Source organism: Bos grunniens, chromosome 16, assembly GCF_055505025.1.
Source record: "Bos grunniens cultivar Pamir isolate PY7600 chromosome 16, Bosgru_T2T1.0, whole genome shotgun sequence".
NCBI classification, from domain to species: Eukaryota; Metazoa; Chordata; class Mammalia; order Artiodactyla; family Bovidae; genus Bos; species Bos grunniens.
The window spans coordinates 54,078,300-54,099,527 of record NC_141180.1 but is presented as its reverse complement, the minus strand read 5'-3'; the positions used below and the strand labels follow the sequence as shown (position 1 = coordinate 54,099,527).

At 49.8% G+C, this 21,228-nt stretch overlaps 1 protein-coding gene across 9 annotated transcripts in view; it reads right to left on the bottom strand.

The window, feature by feature from the left end:
• The window catches only part of CAPN8 (calpain 8), a 103,066-nt gene that overhangs the window by 56,174 nt on the left and 25,664 nt on the right, over positions 1-21,228 (bottom strand). For 5 of the 9 annotated variants that reach the window (XR_015143584.1, XR_015143585.1, XR_015143583.1 and 2 more), the window contains exons 3-9: positions 10,490-10,608; positions 9,863-9,996; positions 8,642-8,810; positions 7,608-7,691; positions 5,925-6,010; positions 3,484-3,558; positions 2,603-2,763 (exon numbers count right to left, since the gene is read on the bottom strand). Coding sequence is in view for 6 of the 9 variants with exons in the window: in XM_086345201.1 (XP_086201327.1) it covers positions 2,603-2,763; positions 3,484-3,558; positions 5,925-6,010; positions 7,608-7,691; positions 8,642-8,810; positions 9,863-9,996; positions 10,490-10,608 (828 nt within the window). In the remaining 3 variants the exon portion in view is untranslated. Of the gene's footprint in view, positions 1-925; positions 1,903-2,602; positions 2,764-3,483; positions 3,559-5,924; positions 6,011-7,607; positions 7,692-8,641; positions 8,811-9,849; positions 9,997-10,489; positions 10,609-21,228 lie in introns of those variants that run through there. The other 4 variants (XM_086345205.1, XM_086345204.1, XM_086345206.1 and 1 more) reach the window with 3 other exon arrangements.

The following is a 21,228-nucleotide window of genomic DNA, read 5'->3' as shown; positions in this document are numbered from 1 at the left end:
GAGAACAAAAGTCCAGTGAAGACTAGGAACCAAGGGGGCCCCTCCTGACAGGCTGTAAAGATGACCACTCTTGCCCCCAGGAAGCTCCCTCTGATGGGCCCCTGCTTCAGATCACAGCCTGAAACAGCCCTGATTACAGATCCTCTGTCCAGAGGCCCCGGGGCTCCTCTAGATGACTCGGCACTGCAGCCAGTGATGAGACACACTCCCTCAAGAGTACAGTGGAGAAGGAAATGGCAACCCACTCCAATGTTCTTGCCGGGGAAATCCCATGGATGGAGGAGCCCGATGGGCTATAGTTCATGGGGTTGAGAAGAGTTGGACACGACTGAGTGACTAGCACTTCAAGTCACTTCAGTAGTCTCCAACTCTTTGTGGCCCTATGGACCATAGCCCACCAAGCTCCTCTGTCCATGGGATTCTCCAGGCAAGAATACTGAAGAGGGTTGCCATGCTCTCCTCCGGGGGATCTTCCTGACCCAGAGATCGAACCTAAGTGTCTTATGTCTCCTGCATTGGCAGGCGGGCTCTTTACCACTAGCACCACCTGGGAAGCCTAATTGGCAATTAAGAAGCATGTCTGCCACGCCACCTGTGGATATTTTAAAAAGACTGCTTCATTTCAAATATAAAAAAAAAAATCTTAAAAATAAATCTCTCCAAATAGCAACTGTACAAGCTAAGGCACAGAGACGGCAAATGAGTCACCCAGGGGCAGACAGCAATTCTATGACAGACTCAAGTAGCAAAACATAATTGAGGAAGACGGGCTTGATGGGCCATCTCCATGCCAGGGCCTCGATAAAGTCAATAATGATGTGCCTGGGGGCAGGCGGGGCAGGGGGTGGGGGGGAGTGGTAGGAAAAGAAGGGATCCTCTAAATAAGGGTCCAACTTGATGAGATAACAAGGCTTTCACAAATGACCAACAGCCACTGGTTATTATATTTTCTTAACAATAAAATTACAATCCCACCTTCCCAGAACCTCCACTTTCAATTTTTTTTTAAGGACACAGTGTGTAGATTTTAAAGCCAAATATCTGCCGACTCCAGAGGAGCCAGAGACAGTTCTGTAATCTTCTGTACTTACATCATTACCAAAGGGCAGGAACCATTCATCTCTTCTCGACAGCTAGCTGGCGGCACAGATGGGGTCGCGATTTCATGCATACAGATACCTTAGGCACCCCCTACAGTGCCAAGCTCCCAAAATGATCCATGCAAATTTCCAACACATTTTCTAAGAGCTTGCTAATGGTGAGCATATTTTAATTTCTCCCAAATGCAACATTACTGCAATCCCTACATATTTTTGTTTACTCCTTAACGGAGCTCGAAGAAGAGAATGGGTCATAAAAATAATACATCCCATTTGTATAACACTACACCGTTTACAAAGCACTTCCAAAAGCTGGTATTATCCCTCCACTTTGACGATTGGGAAATTGAAGCTTAGAACGGGGAAATGACCCTCCCAGGGTCCCAGAGCCGTTAGACTGAACATCTGAGCAACTGTGGCAGGAAAGGAACTCCCTCCTCCCTCTCTGCTCAGTGTTCATCTCAGCCATCAGAAATGGGAGCTGAGGTTGGAGGGGGACAAAGAACCAGAGACCCAGTCAAGCCCCAGGATTCCACCCACGTGGGACTTTGTTCTAATGCTGCTCTCACACCCTGAGCACAGGCCTGCACTGAGCTCTGTCCTGAGGACGAGGCCCAGCGCTTACACATCTAAGTCCATCAACAATGTCGACATCAAACTAGGAGAGGGAGCATGGAGCCTGGGGAGGTGGGAAGTGGAGAGGGTGGGTTTTGCTTTCTTTCATTTCTCCTGAGAGATGTGGGGCTGTTTTTCGGAGTTTCTTCCTCTGCTGCTGCCTCAGGTGATTCGACCTAGGAGGAGCCTGTATGTGTAGACATTAGTGATCTCCCGCCAAAGGGAAGGCTTCCCACCTTTAATAGGACAAGGGCCCAGGTTAGCACAGCAGCAGTGGTTTGCACCAGACTATCCCCACCAGGGAGGGTGCTCCGATGACTCCCAGGGGGAGCAGACAGTGGCCATTCCCACGCCCTGCGTGTGACCACCCCTGATCAGGCTGTCAGGCCCCCGCCACCTCCAACTTAGGTGCAAACAAAGCAGAACAGCCACTCGGATGCGGTCTACTGACACAGCGACGCTGCACCTGTCCCAGGGCGCAGTGGGCCAGGTGCCAGCCAGCTGGGCCGGGTGGAGACGGAGGAAGCCCCAGAGAAGAACAACAGACCTTGGTGCAGGATGCCAAGTGCATGGTTAGTACAAAGAAGAATAGCCTTTTGGGGCAAGGGGCAGGTGGGTGGAACAGAAAGTCTGAACATGCAGATATGCTGAAGAATGACATTACCTGAGATCGAGCTGCAGGTAAGGGGCTGCAGAGTCACCACCCACCCCTGCTGCCTTGGCCTCCAAGCCCCAGAAAGAGTCTGGGCCACCAAGTGGTGTCAGGAGCCGGAGGACAGAGCGCAAAGGCATTGTCCCAAGATTAACAGATAAGGATGCCCAGCCCAGGGAGGACAAGACAGAAGACGAGGTGGACCCAGCATCACCCTCCCCGCCCCCCATCTCACCTGGGTAGTTCTGGCAGCCTCCAGCCGTGGAGCCCCGAGTCCAGCGCCCATTGAACAGCACCAGGCTCCACTTGTGCGCCTCCTCGCTGCTCAATGAGTCCAGGGACAGGTTGCAGATCTCCAGCCGAGAGAACTGCCTCAAGAAATCCGAAAAAGACATCCTGGGGGCAAAGGGATCAGTGAGCTCTTGGTCAAGAGAGCTGGGCTGGAAAGGTGGTGGAAAGTGTGGCCCAGTGGGCACAGGACAGAGCAGAGGCTGTGGGCCAGCTAAATCTTTCCTACACCCCACAGTACAAATACGCAGTGATCATTGGCCAAATGTCTCAGTATTTCTTTTTAAATGACTTATAATTTACCAAACAATGGTATTTTAACAGCAGTGAAAAAAGTGTACAGTATTGGCAACTTCCTCACTATTGCTTGCATCTCTGCTCTTAAAAAGCTCCCCTCTTATATCCAACCAACCAGCAAAGAGACTGAACCCTAAACTGCAGAGACCCTCGGAGGTAAAATGAACCAAGTTACCACCTTGAGGTGACTGGTTAACTCTGGTGTCCAGCCTAGAGATGGTCCCTAAGCCACACAGTCTAACCGTGTCCTTATTATCTTCCTTAGGGAGTGAAGGAAGTTATTGTATTTTGATGCTAATCTAAACTTTGGACTTTGAAAAGATACAGAAACTGAGAAAGTCAGGCTGATAGCTAATCTTGAGGCCCAGATATCTTGGTTTCTACCTTTTACTGGAGTAAAAGGGGAAGAAGAAAGAAGACCCCTGGCAGGAAACCACATTGAATTCCTGGAACACCTAGAGAGAACTGCCCATGCGCAATCCAGGAAGGACCCCACAGCCAGGAGGACAGCACTCCTGCAGACCCTCTCACCAAAACTCTCCATCCTCGGCTTTCTTGCCCAGCTGTTCTTTCTGCCTGGGGTCTATGTAATTCCACTCCGGTGCACTGGGAAAGAAAGAATAAAGTTGTTGTTTTAAGCAAGCAGAGGTGATGGTTCTTGAAGAGCTTGCTGCAGAGCAAGCTGTTTACTGCAGCTCTCAGCTTCCCACCCTCCCCACCTCCTGCCCCGCCACCAACCCCAGACATGGGGAATACTGAAATGACTGAGGGTGGGAGAGGGGTATGAGATGATAGGGGATGCGGTTGGGGAAGGGACGGGACTCCACAGGCACTAGCAGGGTGACCCCAGACATGCAGCAGGAGGAACCCTGGGCCATGGCTTTGCTCTAATTTCACTCTCCAGCCAAGTTCTACATTCATGTCTGATTCAGCCCCCCAGGCCCTGGATCACAGGCCTGGGCAAGTCCAGGGGAAGAGCTGTGAGAATGGCCAGCAGAGAAAGACCACCTCCTCCTCTTCTCAGTTGGGGAGACATCCTTCTGGCTTATCTGTCTGAGGTGAAGATACCGTGAGAGGGGCTAAGCATCTCGGACACATCAACGTAGCCCCCTTCCTGAGCCTGCGGAATGCCAATCACACCCAGTTTTGTGACAGTTTCCCTGGAGTAATGGCACCCTGCAAGGCCCCCTGCTGGCAGCCTTTCCATGGCAATACCCACGTACTTTGTTCAAATGCCAGCTCCAGCTACCTGACCTTTAAGAAGTGAGGTTTCCCTGAAATATGTATGCAGTGTCTAAATAACTAAGCAGCATCGAGATCCATCTTTAAAAAAAAAAATCCCTTCTCTGAATGTTTTCAGCAAAACGTGAAGACCTCCTCTTGGCTGCATGAACACTAGGACTAAGCCCAGCCTCTTCCTCCAGGGGGGCTCTCAGGTCCCCTAAGGATCAGGCAGGGAAGCTCTTAGGGCCTCTGTAATTCATGGAAACAGTCACTGAATCAGAACCAAAGCTCAGAATGTGCTTGTCATAAACAAAGATTAGGAGACAAGTTGGAGAATTTGAGATCTGACCTAAATATCCCAGTTGGTCTCTTAAAACTAATTGGAAAAAAAATTTATTTTAATTTAAAGATATTGGGCTGAGGCTAGGAGGAGTCTCACAGAGCTGCAGCACCCTCCCCCACAACATCCATATAGAAACACCCCAGGCTGCATCTCCAGATGGTGGGGCCTGCCAGTCATCACCTTGAACCCCTGGACCTGTCCCAGCCTGTTACAGACTGAGCAGCATCAGGGAAAGGAGATAAAGTTCCATACGCCCTGTAAACAGCTTGGGAAACAGCTGCTGCTTAAAAAGGCCAAAACTTGGGATTTCGATTTCATTTAGCCATGACACGCTTTTGGGGCAGTTGGTGTTGTGTTTGGGTAAGGTTTTTGGTTTTGCTCCATCACAGGCAGTAGAATGACAAGTCTTTAATACAGGAGGCCATCTGTGGCCCTGGGGACGTGTGTTTCTTCGTGACACAAACCTGAAGGGAAGGACTGCAGTTATGAGCAGTAATGGTGTGTGATTAGTTCATAAAAGTAATAAAGTTCCCTTCCAAAGCCCTGGTGGCGTCATGTAGTACAGATAGCACATTGGGTGCACGTGAGGCTTAAGGATGTGTTTTTTGGGGGGTTGTTTTTATGACCATTCCCATTTCTGGCAGCTCTTCATCCATGACACTGGTGAGTGCTCCATCCTCCCCCAGCGGCGCCAACCTGCCCTCTGCCTCCCCCGTGCCAGCAGCGCTAACTAGGGCGGAAACCAGACCAGGCTCTCTCCATCCTCCCGCACCACGGTGGCACTGGTTCCAGAACACAGCTGTCCCGGGACACCACGGGAGGCCTCTGTCTGGGTTCAAGCACCATCTCTGAGAGGCCTGGGTCCCTCCAGTCAGTAATGGCTTTGTCAGGAGAGATCAGTACCCGCCAGAAATGAGCTCTCAGGGGGCGGGCACCCCTCCCGTTCATCCTCCTGCCTGCGGCGGCCAGTGGCTCCTCTAAGATTCAGTTCCTCTTTCTAAGCGCGTTTCTTCCTCGTGCCAAGGGGTTTGGCCTTTGTCAGAGTAACCAGACTTTGCGAAGTGGAAAGAATTGGATGGAGAGTGATGGGTCTCACCTTTGGATGACCGCCGTGGTACACAGCAAACAAGCAAACCCTCGGGCGCTAAGCAAAATTCCACTGAGCTGCCAAACTTGCAAATGCCAGAGCAGAGAGAGGAATTAAAGACTACTGCTGAGTGGGTTTTGTTTGGCTTTTCCCCACCTGGAACCATCTAACATTCTTTTCTAAACAGGCTGTGATTTGCGGACAGGAAGCGCTGCGAGCGCACTGCCCTGGGGGTCTCAGAATCATTGCGCGTGTTTCGACTGATGCCTTCCCTGCAGAGGGAGGTGGGCATGGGCAGGGAGGGAGGGGAGAACCTACTCGTCGCTCCAGGCCCCCTTCCACTCCACTTCGCCCCACGGGTTCCGGAGTCTGATCAGCCTCTCAGGACAGCCCCGGAAATCCACCTGCAAGGGCCACACACAAAGGCATCTGAATCTCCACACCCACCCCTGCCGCCCTGCGTTCCTGTCTGCACCTGAGGGACTTGCATTCAATTCCTCAAAGGCCCCTAAACATTCTTCTTTTCACACAGTTTTTCAGGGCTTAGCTCTGTTTTTCACAATCTGGTTGAATAAATAGTGAGTCTAGCATAAAAAAACAAGCATCTGTCAGCTTTAACTTGACTTAAAATTTTATAGTTGACTGACTCAGTTCTTAATATATGAGACCCATTGATAATAAATGCCCTCCAACAAATACTAAGAGCAGAGCAATTAGCATTTCATGAGCCGGTGCTATGACCTGGGCACCAAGCTCGGCCTTTCAAATGCATTATCACCTCATTTAAACTTCACAACCATCCTATAAGTTGGGTGCTGTTATCTTCATTTTAATCTCCCTCAAAACTTTGAGACTCAGACAGGGTGGATATATGTACATGGATAACTGATTCACTTTGCTGTACACCTGAAACTAACACAACATTGTAAATAAAATATATTCCAATAAAAATTTTAAAAACAACACTTCTGAGACCTAGACAGAGGGGTTGAATTATCCAAGATTACCTAGTTAGTAAGTAGTAGGTGGAGGACAGGCACCCAGGCAGCCTGTCTGAAAGCCCATACGTTCAGCCACCTCCCCCTACTCTCTATGGAACCCCATCTGTGTATTTGCTCACACACACAAACACAATGAACTGTTCAGTCTTCAGGATCTGACCTCCCTTTGTATCCTCCATCATGCCCTCAGCCCAGTGTTTACACATTCATGCTGAATTCATGTTTGGAATTGACTTCATTAAGGAGCGTATTTGTGAAACACAAATACACAGAGTGAACATTAAGGCCTTTTTAATAAATAACAAAAACTAAGACACCATTGCATTTCCCTTTTTGCCTTAGCCCTCAGGAAACCCAAAGCAAAATTAATTTCTCTACTGTCTTTAGCCCGGACTGTCTTCTGTATTTTGCCTTTGTTGTATGGTTTTATTGAGTCTGTGCTTTTCATTGCAAACCACTGCACATCCTTTTTGGAAATAGACTATAGTAAATAAAAATAATGAAAAGCTTAACCCATGCTTTTTCCTTGGGCTGGAGAGTAAGGAATATCTGCGTTCCTCTCACTATCACACCCCACCTTGAAAGCTGGGGCACGTATTACTGCCTTTTTCACCTTGAGGATCCTATGGGTTTCCAGTGCTTTACCTGTCAAACATACCTCTTAGAAAGAGTGTGGATCTAACTGACAATTTCTACAACTTTCCTCCAAAACCTTCTGTCCCTTCCTGGCCACATCTCAGAGGAGAGCCTGCATTTAGTTAGAACCCATAAAGCTGTGGCTCAGAGAGGTTACGAAATCCATCTCTGAGTGGGTAAGAGGAAGAAGGGCCCTTGTAATGAGGAGGAGAGTGTCAGGGGCTCTGTGCAACCAGAGAGGCTGCACCCCAGCAGGGCAGGGAAGCACTGGATGGTGATCCCCTCTCTTTCTCTCTAGGATGCCAGGGATTTATGGTAACACCGTCACGCATTACCCTACCCATCCATCCCAGCCCAATTTTACCTCTTCGACTCCAGTGACAGAGTATGCGTGACCCTTAACCAGCTTCTGGCTGGTGATGGCTTCCGTTTCGGCTGCACTGGAGATCTGAATTGAGAATAAAGAAGTCTACTCAGAGTGGCTGACCTTCACCTTCTTGGGACCAGTCCTACAAGGCTTTCTAAGCATATGCTGCACAGCCAGAGGGTCCCAGTGCAGGACTGAGGATATATGCAGGCGGAGCAATTAACCCCAGGTCAACAGAGCTCTCTCCATCTACTCCTCTTTGATCAGGCCTGCCTGCCAGTCCTGGGAAATGACTGACAAGCCTTTAAAATGACATAGGAAGCTGGGAAGTCATTTATTCCCCAAGAGGGATCCCACGACTGCCTGCAGAAGATTAACCATGACAACCCCTCTGGACCGGTCCCAGTTCACCAGCGGGGGTCCCCAGAGTCCCTCCTCAATAGTCCCATACCCTCCCCAGGGTCCACATCACTTCTCTACCAAAAATCACACATATCCTGCTGGGGTTTTTATAGAGAGAAGAAAGGGAGATTGTTCCTGCCTGGTCATTTATATGTGTGAAACCACCAGGTAAGGAGAGAAAGAGCAGGTGGAGGGGCTGGTGGCGTCCAGAGCATCACCCCTCGTTCAAAACCTCTTCCCTTTTCTTCAGTGAGCTCCAAGCCCCCATCATATACTGTTGATCACTGTATTTCCAAAAATCCCAAGATTACTTAGCCAAAAGGGGGTAGCAAAAGTAGGGCCCAGGATCGAGGGGTCAAGACTACATTCTTAGGGCAATTCCTGCAGAACTAAAGGGGCTTGACACTTAGGGCTCCTAAAATTTCTGAGTTTATGAGACCAAACTCTGGTCCCCATCCATTAATTAGGTCTTGCCACCAGCTCCCACCTGCTAGGGATCCATATATCATGGGACTTACCCCGTAAGCCCCAGACTCTGGCCCAAAGCCTTCCCAGCCTCGAGCCCCCGATCTGGTCCCTTCCCTACCACACGCAGGGAGGAGAAGCAAAGAGAAACCATCCCAGCTCACGTCAATGGAGCAGGCCAGCAGAGACCCCGAGCGGAGGGCCTTCTGGATGATTTGGAACAGACTGGCCGGTGGCTTCTTCAGGTCATAAAACTCAGAGATGCCACCTGTGAAATCCTCAAATCCCTCCACCGTGGACCCTCCAGTGAGAGCCTCGTAAGAACCGTTGAGCCTGTTGGACGAGAAAGAACATGGGTATCATCCACAGCCGTTAGCAAGGGGGTCCCGTGGGATGGGGCAGGGGTGCTGCTAGGACATGGTGCGCCCTGGAGGGCACAGGAGGGCCTTAGTCAGTTTCGTCTGTGGGCCAAGGAGGGGTTTAGGCACAGTTTCACAAGGCCAGCTCAGCACTCTGCCAGGCATGGATCTCAGAACACCTCTCACAAAGCCAAGTGCTCTTTCAAAAAGCAAAGTGCAGGACTTCCCTGGTGGGGTCCAGTGGTTAAGAATCCGCCTGCCAATGCAGGGGACACGGGTTTACAGGACACTACTGAAGCCTGCCTGCCTACAGCCCATGCTCCACAGCAAGAGAAGCCACCCCAATGAGAAGCCCAAGCATTGCAAATAGACAGCCTTTACTCGCTGCAACTAGAGAAAGCTTGAGCGCAGCAACGAAGACCCAGCACAGCCAAAAAATAATACATAAAAGTAAAAAGCAAAGTGTAATCCAGAGCTGACCTTGACATCTTGGGTTTTGGGGGAGTTGAGGGCATGGATAAGGATGAAGGGGACCCTCCCTTAAGGCTGAGAGGCCTCCTTTGGGGCTTGCTTTGGGAATAGGGCTGGGAAGGAACAGAGGTTACAGGAAAAGGGGACCAATCAATAAAATGAATTAAAAGAACCCCAAAGAAGACTTTGAACATTGAATGCCAGTGAAGAAGAATGACTCCCAAACAAAGGGTAGAGACTTTGGTGAGTCTGATATCTAAGCATATTTGCTTTCTTCTTCTTCTTCATCACTCTTTAAAAAACTCACATTGACCTAAGAACTGACCTGGAGGCTTTAAGAAGACAAAGCCAACGTCCCAATTCACACATTCGTTTGGGACAGAGCTGAGCTTTGAACTCCTAGCCCAAATTTCTGTTTCTCTTAGTTATTGAGGATACTGTACTTGTGGGGTCTGGGTGCTGGGAAAGACATGGTCAGGGTACCCAGAGCCAGGGGGGAGGGGGCAAGCTCCCCCAGCTCTGCGTGGTCTCCCAGCTCCTACCTGCACCACTTACTTGGCATAGGCCTTCTCCAGCAGTGCGCTCCAGAATTCACTGCCTTCTTCGGAATGCAGGAAGAGCAGCTTTCCATTCTTGGTGGGGAGCCTGTCGTCCACGACCACCTCCACCCACTCTCCATACTGCCAGAACTGGGGGAGGGAAATACAGCATCCGCTTACAGGGATGAGCCGACAGGCAGAGTCCGCGTCCTCAGGGGACCTCGGAAGGAGGAGCCTCGGAGCTGGTTAATGCTCCAGCCTTTAATGAACTGGATCTGTCATTTAAGAGCAGGATCTGTCTTATTTGACCATGCCCATGGGAGATGCCAGTGAAAGCGGAAAAGAAGTCCAGAGGCCAAATTTGTGAATAAGAGAACTTGCACCTCGCTGCGGCAGCAGTGTGTGACTCGAGCCCACATCTCATGACCCTCCCTCCAAGTGCTCTCCTCAGGGCCACGTGCCCTGGAGGAGACGGGAGGGGATAGGCGTGTGGATGATTGGAGGAACTCAAGCACGAGTCAGAATGCCCTGGAGGGATTGTTAGAACCTAGGCTACTGGGTCCCAAACCCGGATTTCCGATTCTTGGCGTGGGTCCCCAGACTATGGAAAGTAGGGTCAGGGGCCAAGAGCTAGGCAGGATACCTGAAAACGAAAGATTCCTGCATAGTTCTCCTGGAAGCTCTGGTCCCTGGGAACCACGCGGTACAGCAGCTCCCGGTTCAAGGTGAGGGAGGCAATGGCCGCCAGCAGCCAGCAGTCACCTGCGCCGGGTCGAGGGGGACACACACTGGTCAGGCCAGGCCTGCAGGCTCGCTGCTTTCTTTGATTCACTGGCCCGTTCAGTCCAGAGTCATGTGACTCCCTTCTAGGTCAGATAGCCGGACTCTCTTCCTTAGTGTGTGAAGGTCCCACAGCCTTCTTGGAAGTTCTTAGCTCCTCCCTCACCACCTCCCAAACACACACACACACACACACACACACACACACACACACACGCTGACCATTCCACATTGTCCTAAGCACTCAAGAGTGGAGTAGAAAACAGAAAACAAGAAGCAAAAACCAGCCTCTTTCATTCCTTAACAGCAACGTTAAGAAAACATCTGGGGGACTTCCCTGGTGGTCCAGTGGTTAAGAATCTGCTTTGCAATGCAGGGGATGCGAGTTTGATCCCTGGTCAGGGAACTAAGATCCCAAATGCCTCAGAGCAACTAGGCCCACACGCCACTGCTACTGAGCTCACGTGCCACAAGTAGAGAGTCCATGCGCTGCAACGAAAAACCCATGTGATGCGATGAAAATCCTGCGTGATCCCACATGCTGCAACCAAGACCCGACATAGCCAAATAAATAAATATTAAAAAGAGGAAACGTTTGGTTGGGGGAAACACTGAAGCGATGTGGTGAGTGCAGGGGTCTGTGTGTGTGTGTGTGTGTGTGTGTGTTCCTTGCTCCTTGGCCTTGGGTAACAGAGTTGCCTCTTCGTGTCTGTTGGAGGATTGCCCTTTTACGTTTCACATCTCACCATGACAGGCTTGATCTCTCATTGCTTATAACACTCCTGAGATATTAATTAGCATGAAATTATCATACTTTTACGCACAGCAAATAAAAATTAAGAGAGGTTAAAAATGATAGGGCTCAGCGCTGGTCACTTTGGAGATCCAAGTGAATGCAAAAGAAAACAGAAAAATGCTTTCTGTACAAGTCAGGACACCCCCATGCCCAAGCCCCTGAGCACTGCCTCCCTGGAGGGCATCTTAATCCCCCATGGTGTTGACTCCAAAGGTGAACCACAGGCCCCAGAGACCCCTTACTGACTTTAGCATCCTGGGGTGGATCTAGCATCCTGGAATTGATGTACACTTGTGCCACATCCATCTACCTGCTTATTCTACACCAGTCTCTGAGATCTCAATGTCCCATGTGTGCTGCTTGTTGCATGAACGAGTAAGTCCATCCTCCCAGTCCAACAGCTGCCTCCTCCCCGTTTTGTTCCAGAGCCCTACTTCTAGGAGTCTAGGCTTTGGTGACAAGTTTGTCCCATTCCTATCCCACTCAAATGGCTCCAAAACCCAGCCTGCGTGTCACAGCCTTCACCTTGTCCACAGAAACAAAATCTCAACATCCTCAGGTTATCTTCAGAGGAAGTCCTTTCAACCTTTCAGAGCTCCTCTGAGGACTTTGTCCAACTCCCTGTTTTCTTTCAATGCTGTGGCCCAGGTTGCATACATAATCCAAGATGTTCTCTCAGATGCAGGCTATCTGAGCAGGCAGTAAGTGAATAGTGGGCCAGGAACCCACCTCCGAGCATCTGTCACCTGCTCAGAACAGCTCCATCACCAGCTCATCCCAGAAAGCCTTTTGGTCTACCTGCCCTCATCTCTCTCAACAGAGAGGTTTCTGATTTGGTCCCATAGTAATTCCTTTCCCTCTACCTTTACCCAACCAGGCTCGTGTATTTTCTCTCTTTCCCTCTCTCACACAGTTACTTTTTGAAGAGCGTTTCTGACCCAGAAGGCAGCCTACTCCCTGCCTCCCACTCTCACTGACAAATGCCCTCTTCCCTAAAGCAGCAGGGCCTCCAGGTGGGACCAGATCCAGTAGCCAGAGGAGATAAAAATTGGTACAGCAGGCCTGAGACTGCAGCTTCTCATTAAAGAAGACTCGAGGGGGCCAGTACCTCGTTCAAAGACAACTTCCAAAGAGTAGATAAAATAACATATTCCCTTCTCTCACTCCAGCCTTCTTCCTGTTAACACAGGTGACCATCTCATTCCTCTGCTCAGAAATCTTCGACTTCCTCCACTGCTCAAGAGCAAGATAAAAACTAATGGAGCATCAAGACCCTTCACGACATGCCTCCTTTCTACTTCCGCTGCCTGCCTCCCACTGTCCTCCCACCGTGAGTCTGGTCTCCAGATGAACTCGGAGCTGCATAAACATCATGCCCTGGTCTTTCCCAGCGCACGTGTTCACTCATCCATCCCCCCGGCTTGTAGAGTCCTTGCTGTAACACCATCCCCTTTCTCCTCCTCCATGAAGCTTTCCCTGATGCTTCTCATCCTCCAGGCGCAGGTCACCTCTTTTTCTTTGTGTTTCCCAAAGACCTTGTTTATATCTGCTGCTGCTGCTGCTACTAAGTCGCTTCAGTCGTGTCCGACTCTGTGCGACCGCATAGACGGCAGCCCACCAGACTCCCCCGTCCCTGGGATTCTCCAGGCAAGAACACTGGAGTGGGTTGCCATTTCCTTCTCCAATGCATGAAAGTGAAAAGTGATAGTGAAGTCGCTCAGTCGTGTTCGACTCTTCGTGACCCCATGGACTGCAGCCTACCAGGCTCCTCCATCCATGGGATTTTCCAGACAAGAGTACTGGAGTGGGGTGCCATTGCCTTCTCCGCTTGTTTATATCGGGTTCACTTGGATTTCTGTACGCTGTTAAGGAAAAACCTGAACTAACTTTTTGGCCAATCCAGGACTTCTCAGTGCACAAGCTCTTCCCTGTCCAATTCCTGACGCACCTCGGTGCTCCATGTGCTCCATCCCCAGAGCCCCCAGCACCTTTCTGGGCCACTTGAACAAGACTGGCTTCCTCACCGTCGTCCCCACCCCATCTCCCGCCCAGTCCTCTGTATCTCTTCCTCAGAACAGGCACATGGATCCCTTCATCTTGGCATCCCCAGCAGGTAGCCAACACATAGCAGGGACTCAATGTTTAATGAATAAAAATAAATGTTTGCAGAGAAAGACAAGTATCATATGATTTCACTTATACGTGGAATCTAAAATATGATACACATGAGCTTATATACAAAGCAGAAACAGACTCATAGACATGGTAAACAAACTAATGGCTACCAAAGGGGGATGGGGAAGGATAAATTAGACTTTTGGGATTAGCAGATACAAACTACTAAATAAAACAGATGAACAACAAGGTCCTACCATAGCACAGGGAGCCATATTCAGTACCTTGTAATAAACCATAGTAGAAAAGAATATGAGAAAGAATTTATATATGTATAACCAAATAACTTTGCTATACACAAAAGTTGTAAATCAACTATAACTTAAAAAATGTTTAAGAGTTTTTAAAAATTTGTAAATATGTGAAGGTAATGCTAGTGGTAAAGAACCCAGATGCCAATGCAGGAGACATAAGAGACGCAGATTCAATCCTTGGGTGGAGGAGGAACCCCTGGAGAAGGAGATGGCAACCCACTCCAGTATTCTTGCCTGGAGAATCCCAGGGACAGAGGAGTCCAGAGGGTCGCAGAGTCAGACACGACTGAAGTGACTTAGCCGGCACATACATGACCAAATGAGTCAATGATTCACATTTTTGTTCTTGTGCAAGTTCCCAGCAGCACCTCACATGTTTGCATCTGAACATCCCTGGTGTGTGGAGAGGTGGAGCCCAACGAGGACATGCCCTGAACGTGACAAGAGTCAGCTCTGCCAGTATCGGGGGCCTCAGCCTCTAGAGCCAGAGGGCAGAGGGAGACAAGGGAAGACCACCGCAGAGGCGCAGGCAACCCTCCCTGAGGCTGGTGGCCTCTCGCAGAGATCTGAGCACACCTCCCTTCACAACGAGTTGCTGCCTTGGTTCTCTGCTGATACCAATGCTCTTGCTGCCAGACAGGCTGCTTCCAACGGCCCACCTTAGACGTACTCCTTAGACGTTACAATTCACCACAAGGACACAAAGTGTCCCTCAGCTGCTGACATCAAAGGGGCTGCCCAGCTGGAGGAGAGTTTAATTTGTTCTTAATTTGCCTCATTCCTGACTTTTCCCCGGGTCTGCCAGCACAGGGCTGAGAGGAGATGCAGCGGGTACCGGGGCTCTGGGATGCCTGCCAGGGGCTCCGTAAGATATCGATGCACAATCATCACCAAGATGCTTTCTCTAAGGCACAGATCCAAATGAGCGTGTTCCTCTTCCGAGAACCCTCTTGGGAGGATAGACGTTTATGCTGTCGCTCAAAACATTTCAGAGATGTGTTTGGGGATCTGCCTGGACACCTGCACATATACATCGACTTCTCCTCCGTGGACTCACAGCTTGATCTTTGAGCACAATGTTAATATCCAAAAGCAACCGAGCAGCTTTTGAATCTCAGTTTAGTGGTGAAAAAGATGACAGAAAAAACTGGGAAAGAATCTTGATGGTCAAGGCCCTACTCCCCAGCCACTCTCCAACGAGGGCAGGTTCCGGTTAGAGAGTCACCGACCAGGGAGCTAGAGAACGGCTCCTGCATCCCTGTCCTCATGGGAAGCCTGGAACCACCCAAGCTTTGTTCTTCCCACTCTAATAGGTTTAATATTTATTAAAATAATAAGCTGACTTATTTTCTACTCCACTCAAACTTCCTACTCATTGCATCAGCAGGCCTCAGGGCTCTAGCAAACAGCAGGTAGACCCCAGTCATTATAATGGAGCTGCTGCCCTGCTTTGTGAAAAACATGTTTTAAGCCACTGAGGAAATAATAATCCTGAGTCAGGCTTTGTTAAAAACAAACAAACGAAAAACTCCAAATTCAAAAATTCCATTTACATGTTACCATCAAAGCTGGATGATCTAAACACCCAGTGTTAGGATAAGCCCTAGGTATCATGAACTGGGGCTATAATCTAAACGAATTTTTCAAGCATCAAGGGAAGAAGTGGAGATGCTTCTGGGCTACCGGGAGGAGAGAGGAAGAGAAAAAAAGAGAGAAAAGGTCAGACATTGGAACCCCTGTCATCATTCCTCTTCCACCGGGAGGTTGACCAATGGCTGGAGCAGCAACAATAGCAAAACCACAGAGAGTTTTAAAGAGGAAGCCAGAGCAGAGAGGATTTATGCCCAGTTTCCCACCGAGGACACGGGGAGCAGAATAAAAATGGCACCACCGAGAGCACGGGGTTGGCGGGGTTGGGGGGTGGGGGTGGGGGGGCCGTGCGCGGGGAGATGCGAGAAGGTGGTAAAGAGCGCCCTCTAGGGACTGCCTGGCGCTCCAGCAGCTGAGACTCCACGCGCCCAGTGCAGGGGGCCAGGGTTTGACAGCTGGTCAGGGAACCAGATCCCACATGTCACAACTAAGAGTTTGCATGTCACAACTAATAGCTGCTGCAGCCAAATAAATAAAAATACTAATATGCTTTAAAAAAAAAAAAAAAAGAGCACCCTCAAGTCTTCCTCTGCCATCAGGGCTAAGGGCAGGGAAGAGAAGGCAGGTCAATCCCACCACAGAGGCCATGGGTGACTGCCTGGCTCAGGGCCATGGAGGTGTGCCAGCATACTGAGGCAAGCCTGGGTCAGCCAGGGAAGAAGGTCCACCAGACCCCAACAGCACCAGCGGCACAGACCGCACACCGCACACCATTTCCAGCTCCATGAAACCAGGGAGACACAGGGGCCAGCCACCCTCCTCAAATAGCCTGGAGGACATTTGGCCTTTCCTTCCGTGCAGGCGCCGTCCTGGGGAGGCTGGAGAGGGGCCAGCCCTGAAGAAGCAAAAAAAAAAAAAAAAAATCACCCGAATAGAGAGACTGAAGGAGGAGCATTTACCCAAAAGGGACAAGAACCCGAAACAGGCTGAGGCAGAAATACCTTTTATTGGCCGGTTGCCGGGTCCCTCCCACTCACGGTCAGTGGAAATTGGGGCTCCCCAGCAAGCTGAGAGAAGCGAGAAAGATACAGAATGCGTGACGATCGCATATCTGAATGTAATGCAGAGACTCTGACGCGCCTCTGTGTGCTTGTTTCCTAAAAACCCATCCTTACTCACAGCTGAGGCCTCCTGCGTCCGCTCCTCGCTGTAAGATGGCTGCAGGGGTTCACACTCGGGCTGCTGTTCTCACTCTGCACATCAGCACCAAGCAATCGCAGACGCCTCTCTCCTCCCCTCCCTCCCATGGGTGGACAGGCCTTTTCCCGCCCTCTGCATTCAACTCCTGCCTTCTTGGATGAACTGAAGTACATACGCACATGCTTGTGGCCATTCTCGCTTTGCTGACAATTCCCAGCTCTCTGGCTAGACCAAAAGCTGACTGGAGGCAGGCAGTGAGCTCCTGTCTTCGTAGACCTCAGCATACAATGCTTCAGTGAATGAAATCATTCTGGCCGGCCTGATCTGAAAACTCATACCTTAATTACGAGCAAGAAAGTCTCATAACTTAGCCCATTTAGCAGTTGAGATCTTGAACCAGGAGAAATAATACAGCATACATTCATGCTGCATAAGACTAGAATCAGATTGAGAATTTAGAGTTACTAGCCTAGTTAATAGGGGCTTCCCCGGTAGCTCAGCTGGGAAAGAATCTGCCTGCAATGCAGGAGACCCCAGTTCAATTCCTGGGTCAGGAAGATCCCCTGGAGAAGGGATAGGTTACCCAATCCAGTATACTTGGGCTTCCCTGATGGCTCAGATGGCACAGAATCCACCTGCAGTCCAGGAGACTTGGGTTCAATCCCTGAGTTGGGAAGATCCCCTGGAAGAGAGCATGGCAACTCACTCTAGTATTCTTGCCTGGAGAATCCCCTTGAACAGAGGAGCCTGATGGGCTTACAGTCCATCGGGTTGCAAAGAGTCGGACATGACTGAGCGACTAAGCACAGCACAGCATCCTAGTTAATAAAGCTCCTGTAAGTTTGGGATTAACAGATATACACTATCATGTATAAAATAAACAACAAGGACATAATGGAAGCACAGAGAACTATATTCAACATCATAATGGAACCTAACAACCTAATGGAAAAGAATCTGAAAAAGGATACATATATATTATTTATGATTCTTCAAACAGAATCACTTTGTTGTACAACTGAAACTAACACAACATTACAAATCAACTTACTTTAACATTTTTAAAGGAAAAATATTAAAAACAAAAAATCTCCCATAACATAGTATATCCAGCCAGAGCAGGTTTCTCTAGCTGAGCACTGCTGACACTTGGCTGGATGGCTCTGTGTTGCCAGCCATCCTGTGCTCTGTAGATGTTCAACAGTACCCCTGGGCTCTGCCCACCAGGTGCCAGGACCACCTGCCTCCCAGCAGGACAACCAAAAATGTCTCCAGACACTGCCAACATGCCCTGGGATAGGGGATGGAGGATCATCTCCCACCCCCATTGAGACCTCATGAGCCAGAACATCCACAGCAAAATCGGGGGGTGAGGGAAGTCTGCGTTGGAGAAGGTTGGACAAAATGGCTTTGCATATGTCTCCAGTTCTCAACAATGGCTCAGTATGAAAATGTCACTGACGAGAATGATAACGATGTTTCCTTAGTCCATTACTCCTAGAGTCTTCTGGAAGCCACTTTCTTCTTCCCCCTTCCTTCTTTCACACCTGTCTTCACTAAAGAAAATTGTTAACACCCAAAGGAAAGCTCTGACTTGCTCCTCAAGGTTGGCACCCAAGCCAGAGTAGGGTGTCATCTTAGCCTGCTTCCAGCCTTTGCTCATCTCAGGATCCCAGGCATAGCATGATTAGACTTAGGCCCCTCTACCTGGATTTGGAAGAGTGACTGTTTGACCTCTTGCAGACCTCCTGAGCTATATCATTCTACCATTCTTCTTTTCTGCAAATCATACAGACGCCAACCTTCACTGTTGCAGGCCAAGGCAAAGCTAGACATTCCTGAACTTGCACGACATCAGTGCCACTGGGTCCCCTCACCCCCTCTCTGCAGCCTCGGTGGCCAGCCTCCATCCTAGCCTCCAACCCCCTCTCTAGGGTTGGCCCAGGATCACAGATGCCTGCCAGCCCAGGAGAGTCTGGCTCCAGCTCTGCAAGGGTCTTTTGGCATCCTCAGGGGTCCTGTTTACTCTGACGTTATTGTAAACTGCTCCCTGCTCCCCCAAGCCACATCACTCCCTCCCTGGAGCAGTGCCTGCCCAGGCTGGTCTGGTGGTGCACAGGACCAGGGGAATGAATGAATCAGCCACATTCACACTCCCTGCATCCTACCAGAACCCTCCATTGACATTCCAGTCCTCTTTGAATCATTTAGTATATCTCCCCCACCTCATACCTGCCTCCAGCCCTCCTTGGAAAACATCTCTGTGAGGTTCCCTTCCCTCAAGTTTAGGGAGTATGTCCTGTATGTCAGTCATCACTCACCAGGACTTAGCAAGCATTGCTGGTGTAGGACACTGGGACAAGAGAGATGTAAAAGACATGACCCCTGCCTTCAGGGAGCCAGCAAGCTTAAAGGAGTCAAAATAGCATGGCTTTTGCCCTCAGAAAGCCTGGGTTTAAATTCTCAGGCCCCACTTTGCCTGCCAAGTAACGTGTAGCAATTCTTTAATTCTTGTGATCTGCGGTTCTCTAATCTGTAAAATGGGTTTATGTCTCACAATTTATCGTACAGGATCATTTGAGCAAAAAGAACTTATTTGTAGCAAAAGGGATGTTTAAACATAAATAGCAACTTCTAGTTAGGTAGAGAGGACATCAGGACATAAAAAATATAAGAGATGCATACGGATGTACATGTAACAGCAGACATATTTTTGAGGGTCTCTGGAGTATCTTGATTAATGGTCTCCTGAGGGTAAGCCAGCTTTTCTCTACCCCAACCCCATTTACCAATACAGTTTCAGGGAGGGCAGAGAGGGATGAGCAATAAGAGGTGGGCTTTAAAACTCCAGAGCAATGAGCAGGGGCCCGAATGGAGTGAGATGAGCCCAGAGGACAGTGTCTCTCGGACCCTCCCCAGTTGGGATTCAGAGAAAACCACTGTGGGGAATCTTCTACACCACAGAGGGAGTGGGCAGCCTCCACAGAATTAAGAATGTGGTGAGCCATGAGCTGACTCTCAGAAAATCCCCCAAGCTCCCCTGTGACCTCAACAAAAAAAAAGGCAGAGGCCAGTGCAGGCAGGAAATAGGCTGAGCAACCCTGGCAGACACAGCTAGTCTGCACACGGGGCCCCAGCCGACCGGGCCTCTGGCACCATCTTGGGCCTCCATCACCATCTTGGGAAGGAGAGGGCAGAGGAGAGCGATCTGGAAGGCTAAACAGTTACCCCAAGGGAACAAGCTATACCAAAGAAGGCTCTTTCAACTACTGGGTTGGACAAAGTTTCAGGCTGAACTGGACTAAGTGTAGTCCCCCACTTCGCTAGGCAGGGCTCCTGAGGAAGATGAAAGCAGCTTTAGATCTCAGACATGCGCTAAGTGCCAAACCCAGAGACTCCAGAGAGGCTGCCTGAGATGAACTTTCAGGAAGTCTCCCACAATAAGCAACATTTCTGCTCAGATGCGACGACTCCACTGGCCTTTCTAAGGCCAAACAGAAGCCTCTGTGCCTCCTGGAATAGCAGCCGGGGGCTCTCAGGCTCTGTCTGCGGCTGTCTCTTTCCTGGGTCAAAGGAAACACATCCGGGAACAGGTCACATTCACACGGCAGACATGAGCCCTACATCTGGCTTCTCTGCCCGGGTCCATGCAACGTTAGCACTTCCCAATGTGAATCTCGTGTCAAGTGCCTGCACCTTCTTGGAACCTGTGGGTGTACTGTGGGCTAAAGGACTGTGCACATCCCGTCCCCAATAAATCCTGCCAAGTCCTGAGGTAGATTAATCCGATGGTTTCTGTGAGTTCTTACGAAATGGAAATGAGAGGAAAAGGCATTCCAGACTCAGCCTTTCATCTACCAAGAGTTTCCCTGAAATCGCATAAGTGCCCCCGTCCTTGTTAGTGTTCCCCACAGCAGGAGGGTATCTTCCTGCCTTTGAACCTTTCCAGCTCTGCACTGGGTGAGGCAGGCATCTAGTCCCCACTTTCCAGATTCGTAACACTGAGGCCCTGAGCAGCTCAAGGTCAGTCAGTGTCAGAGTCAGGTCTAGCCCAGCAAGATGATTAGCCTACTGCATTCCCACACCCCGCAGAGCCCTCAGAAGCCAAAGCAAATGGAATTATCCCACCATATGAAATGTTATGCCCTAGATGTCTGGGCAAGAGGCTCATTTGCAGGATTTCATAAAATTGATGAAAGTGACTTTGGAGGCCTGTTCCTCAACCAAACCCAAAAAGAACCTGGCAGAGTGACAGCGGTGACAGCTAAGGAAGAGAAGACGGGGTTCCAGGCACAGTGGGCGCTGCAAGGGAACAGTGAAAGCATCAAAGGATTGAGGTGGACCTTGGGGAAAGTGGGGAAGCCTTGAACGTTTCCATGATTCTGCATCAAAAGTCAAGGGAGAAGTGGAAGGTGTCACATCCCATGGCCTTGTCTTTTTTTTTTTTTTTTTTTATTCAGAAAAAACACACCCCTCAAAAGTCAACAACTGGGACTTCCAGGGTGGTCTGCAGGTAAGACTCCAAGCTCTGAATGCAGGAGGCCTAGGTTTGATCCCTGGCCAAGGAACTAGCTGCTGCATGCCTTA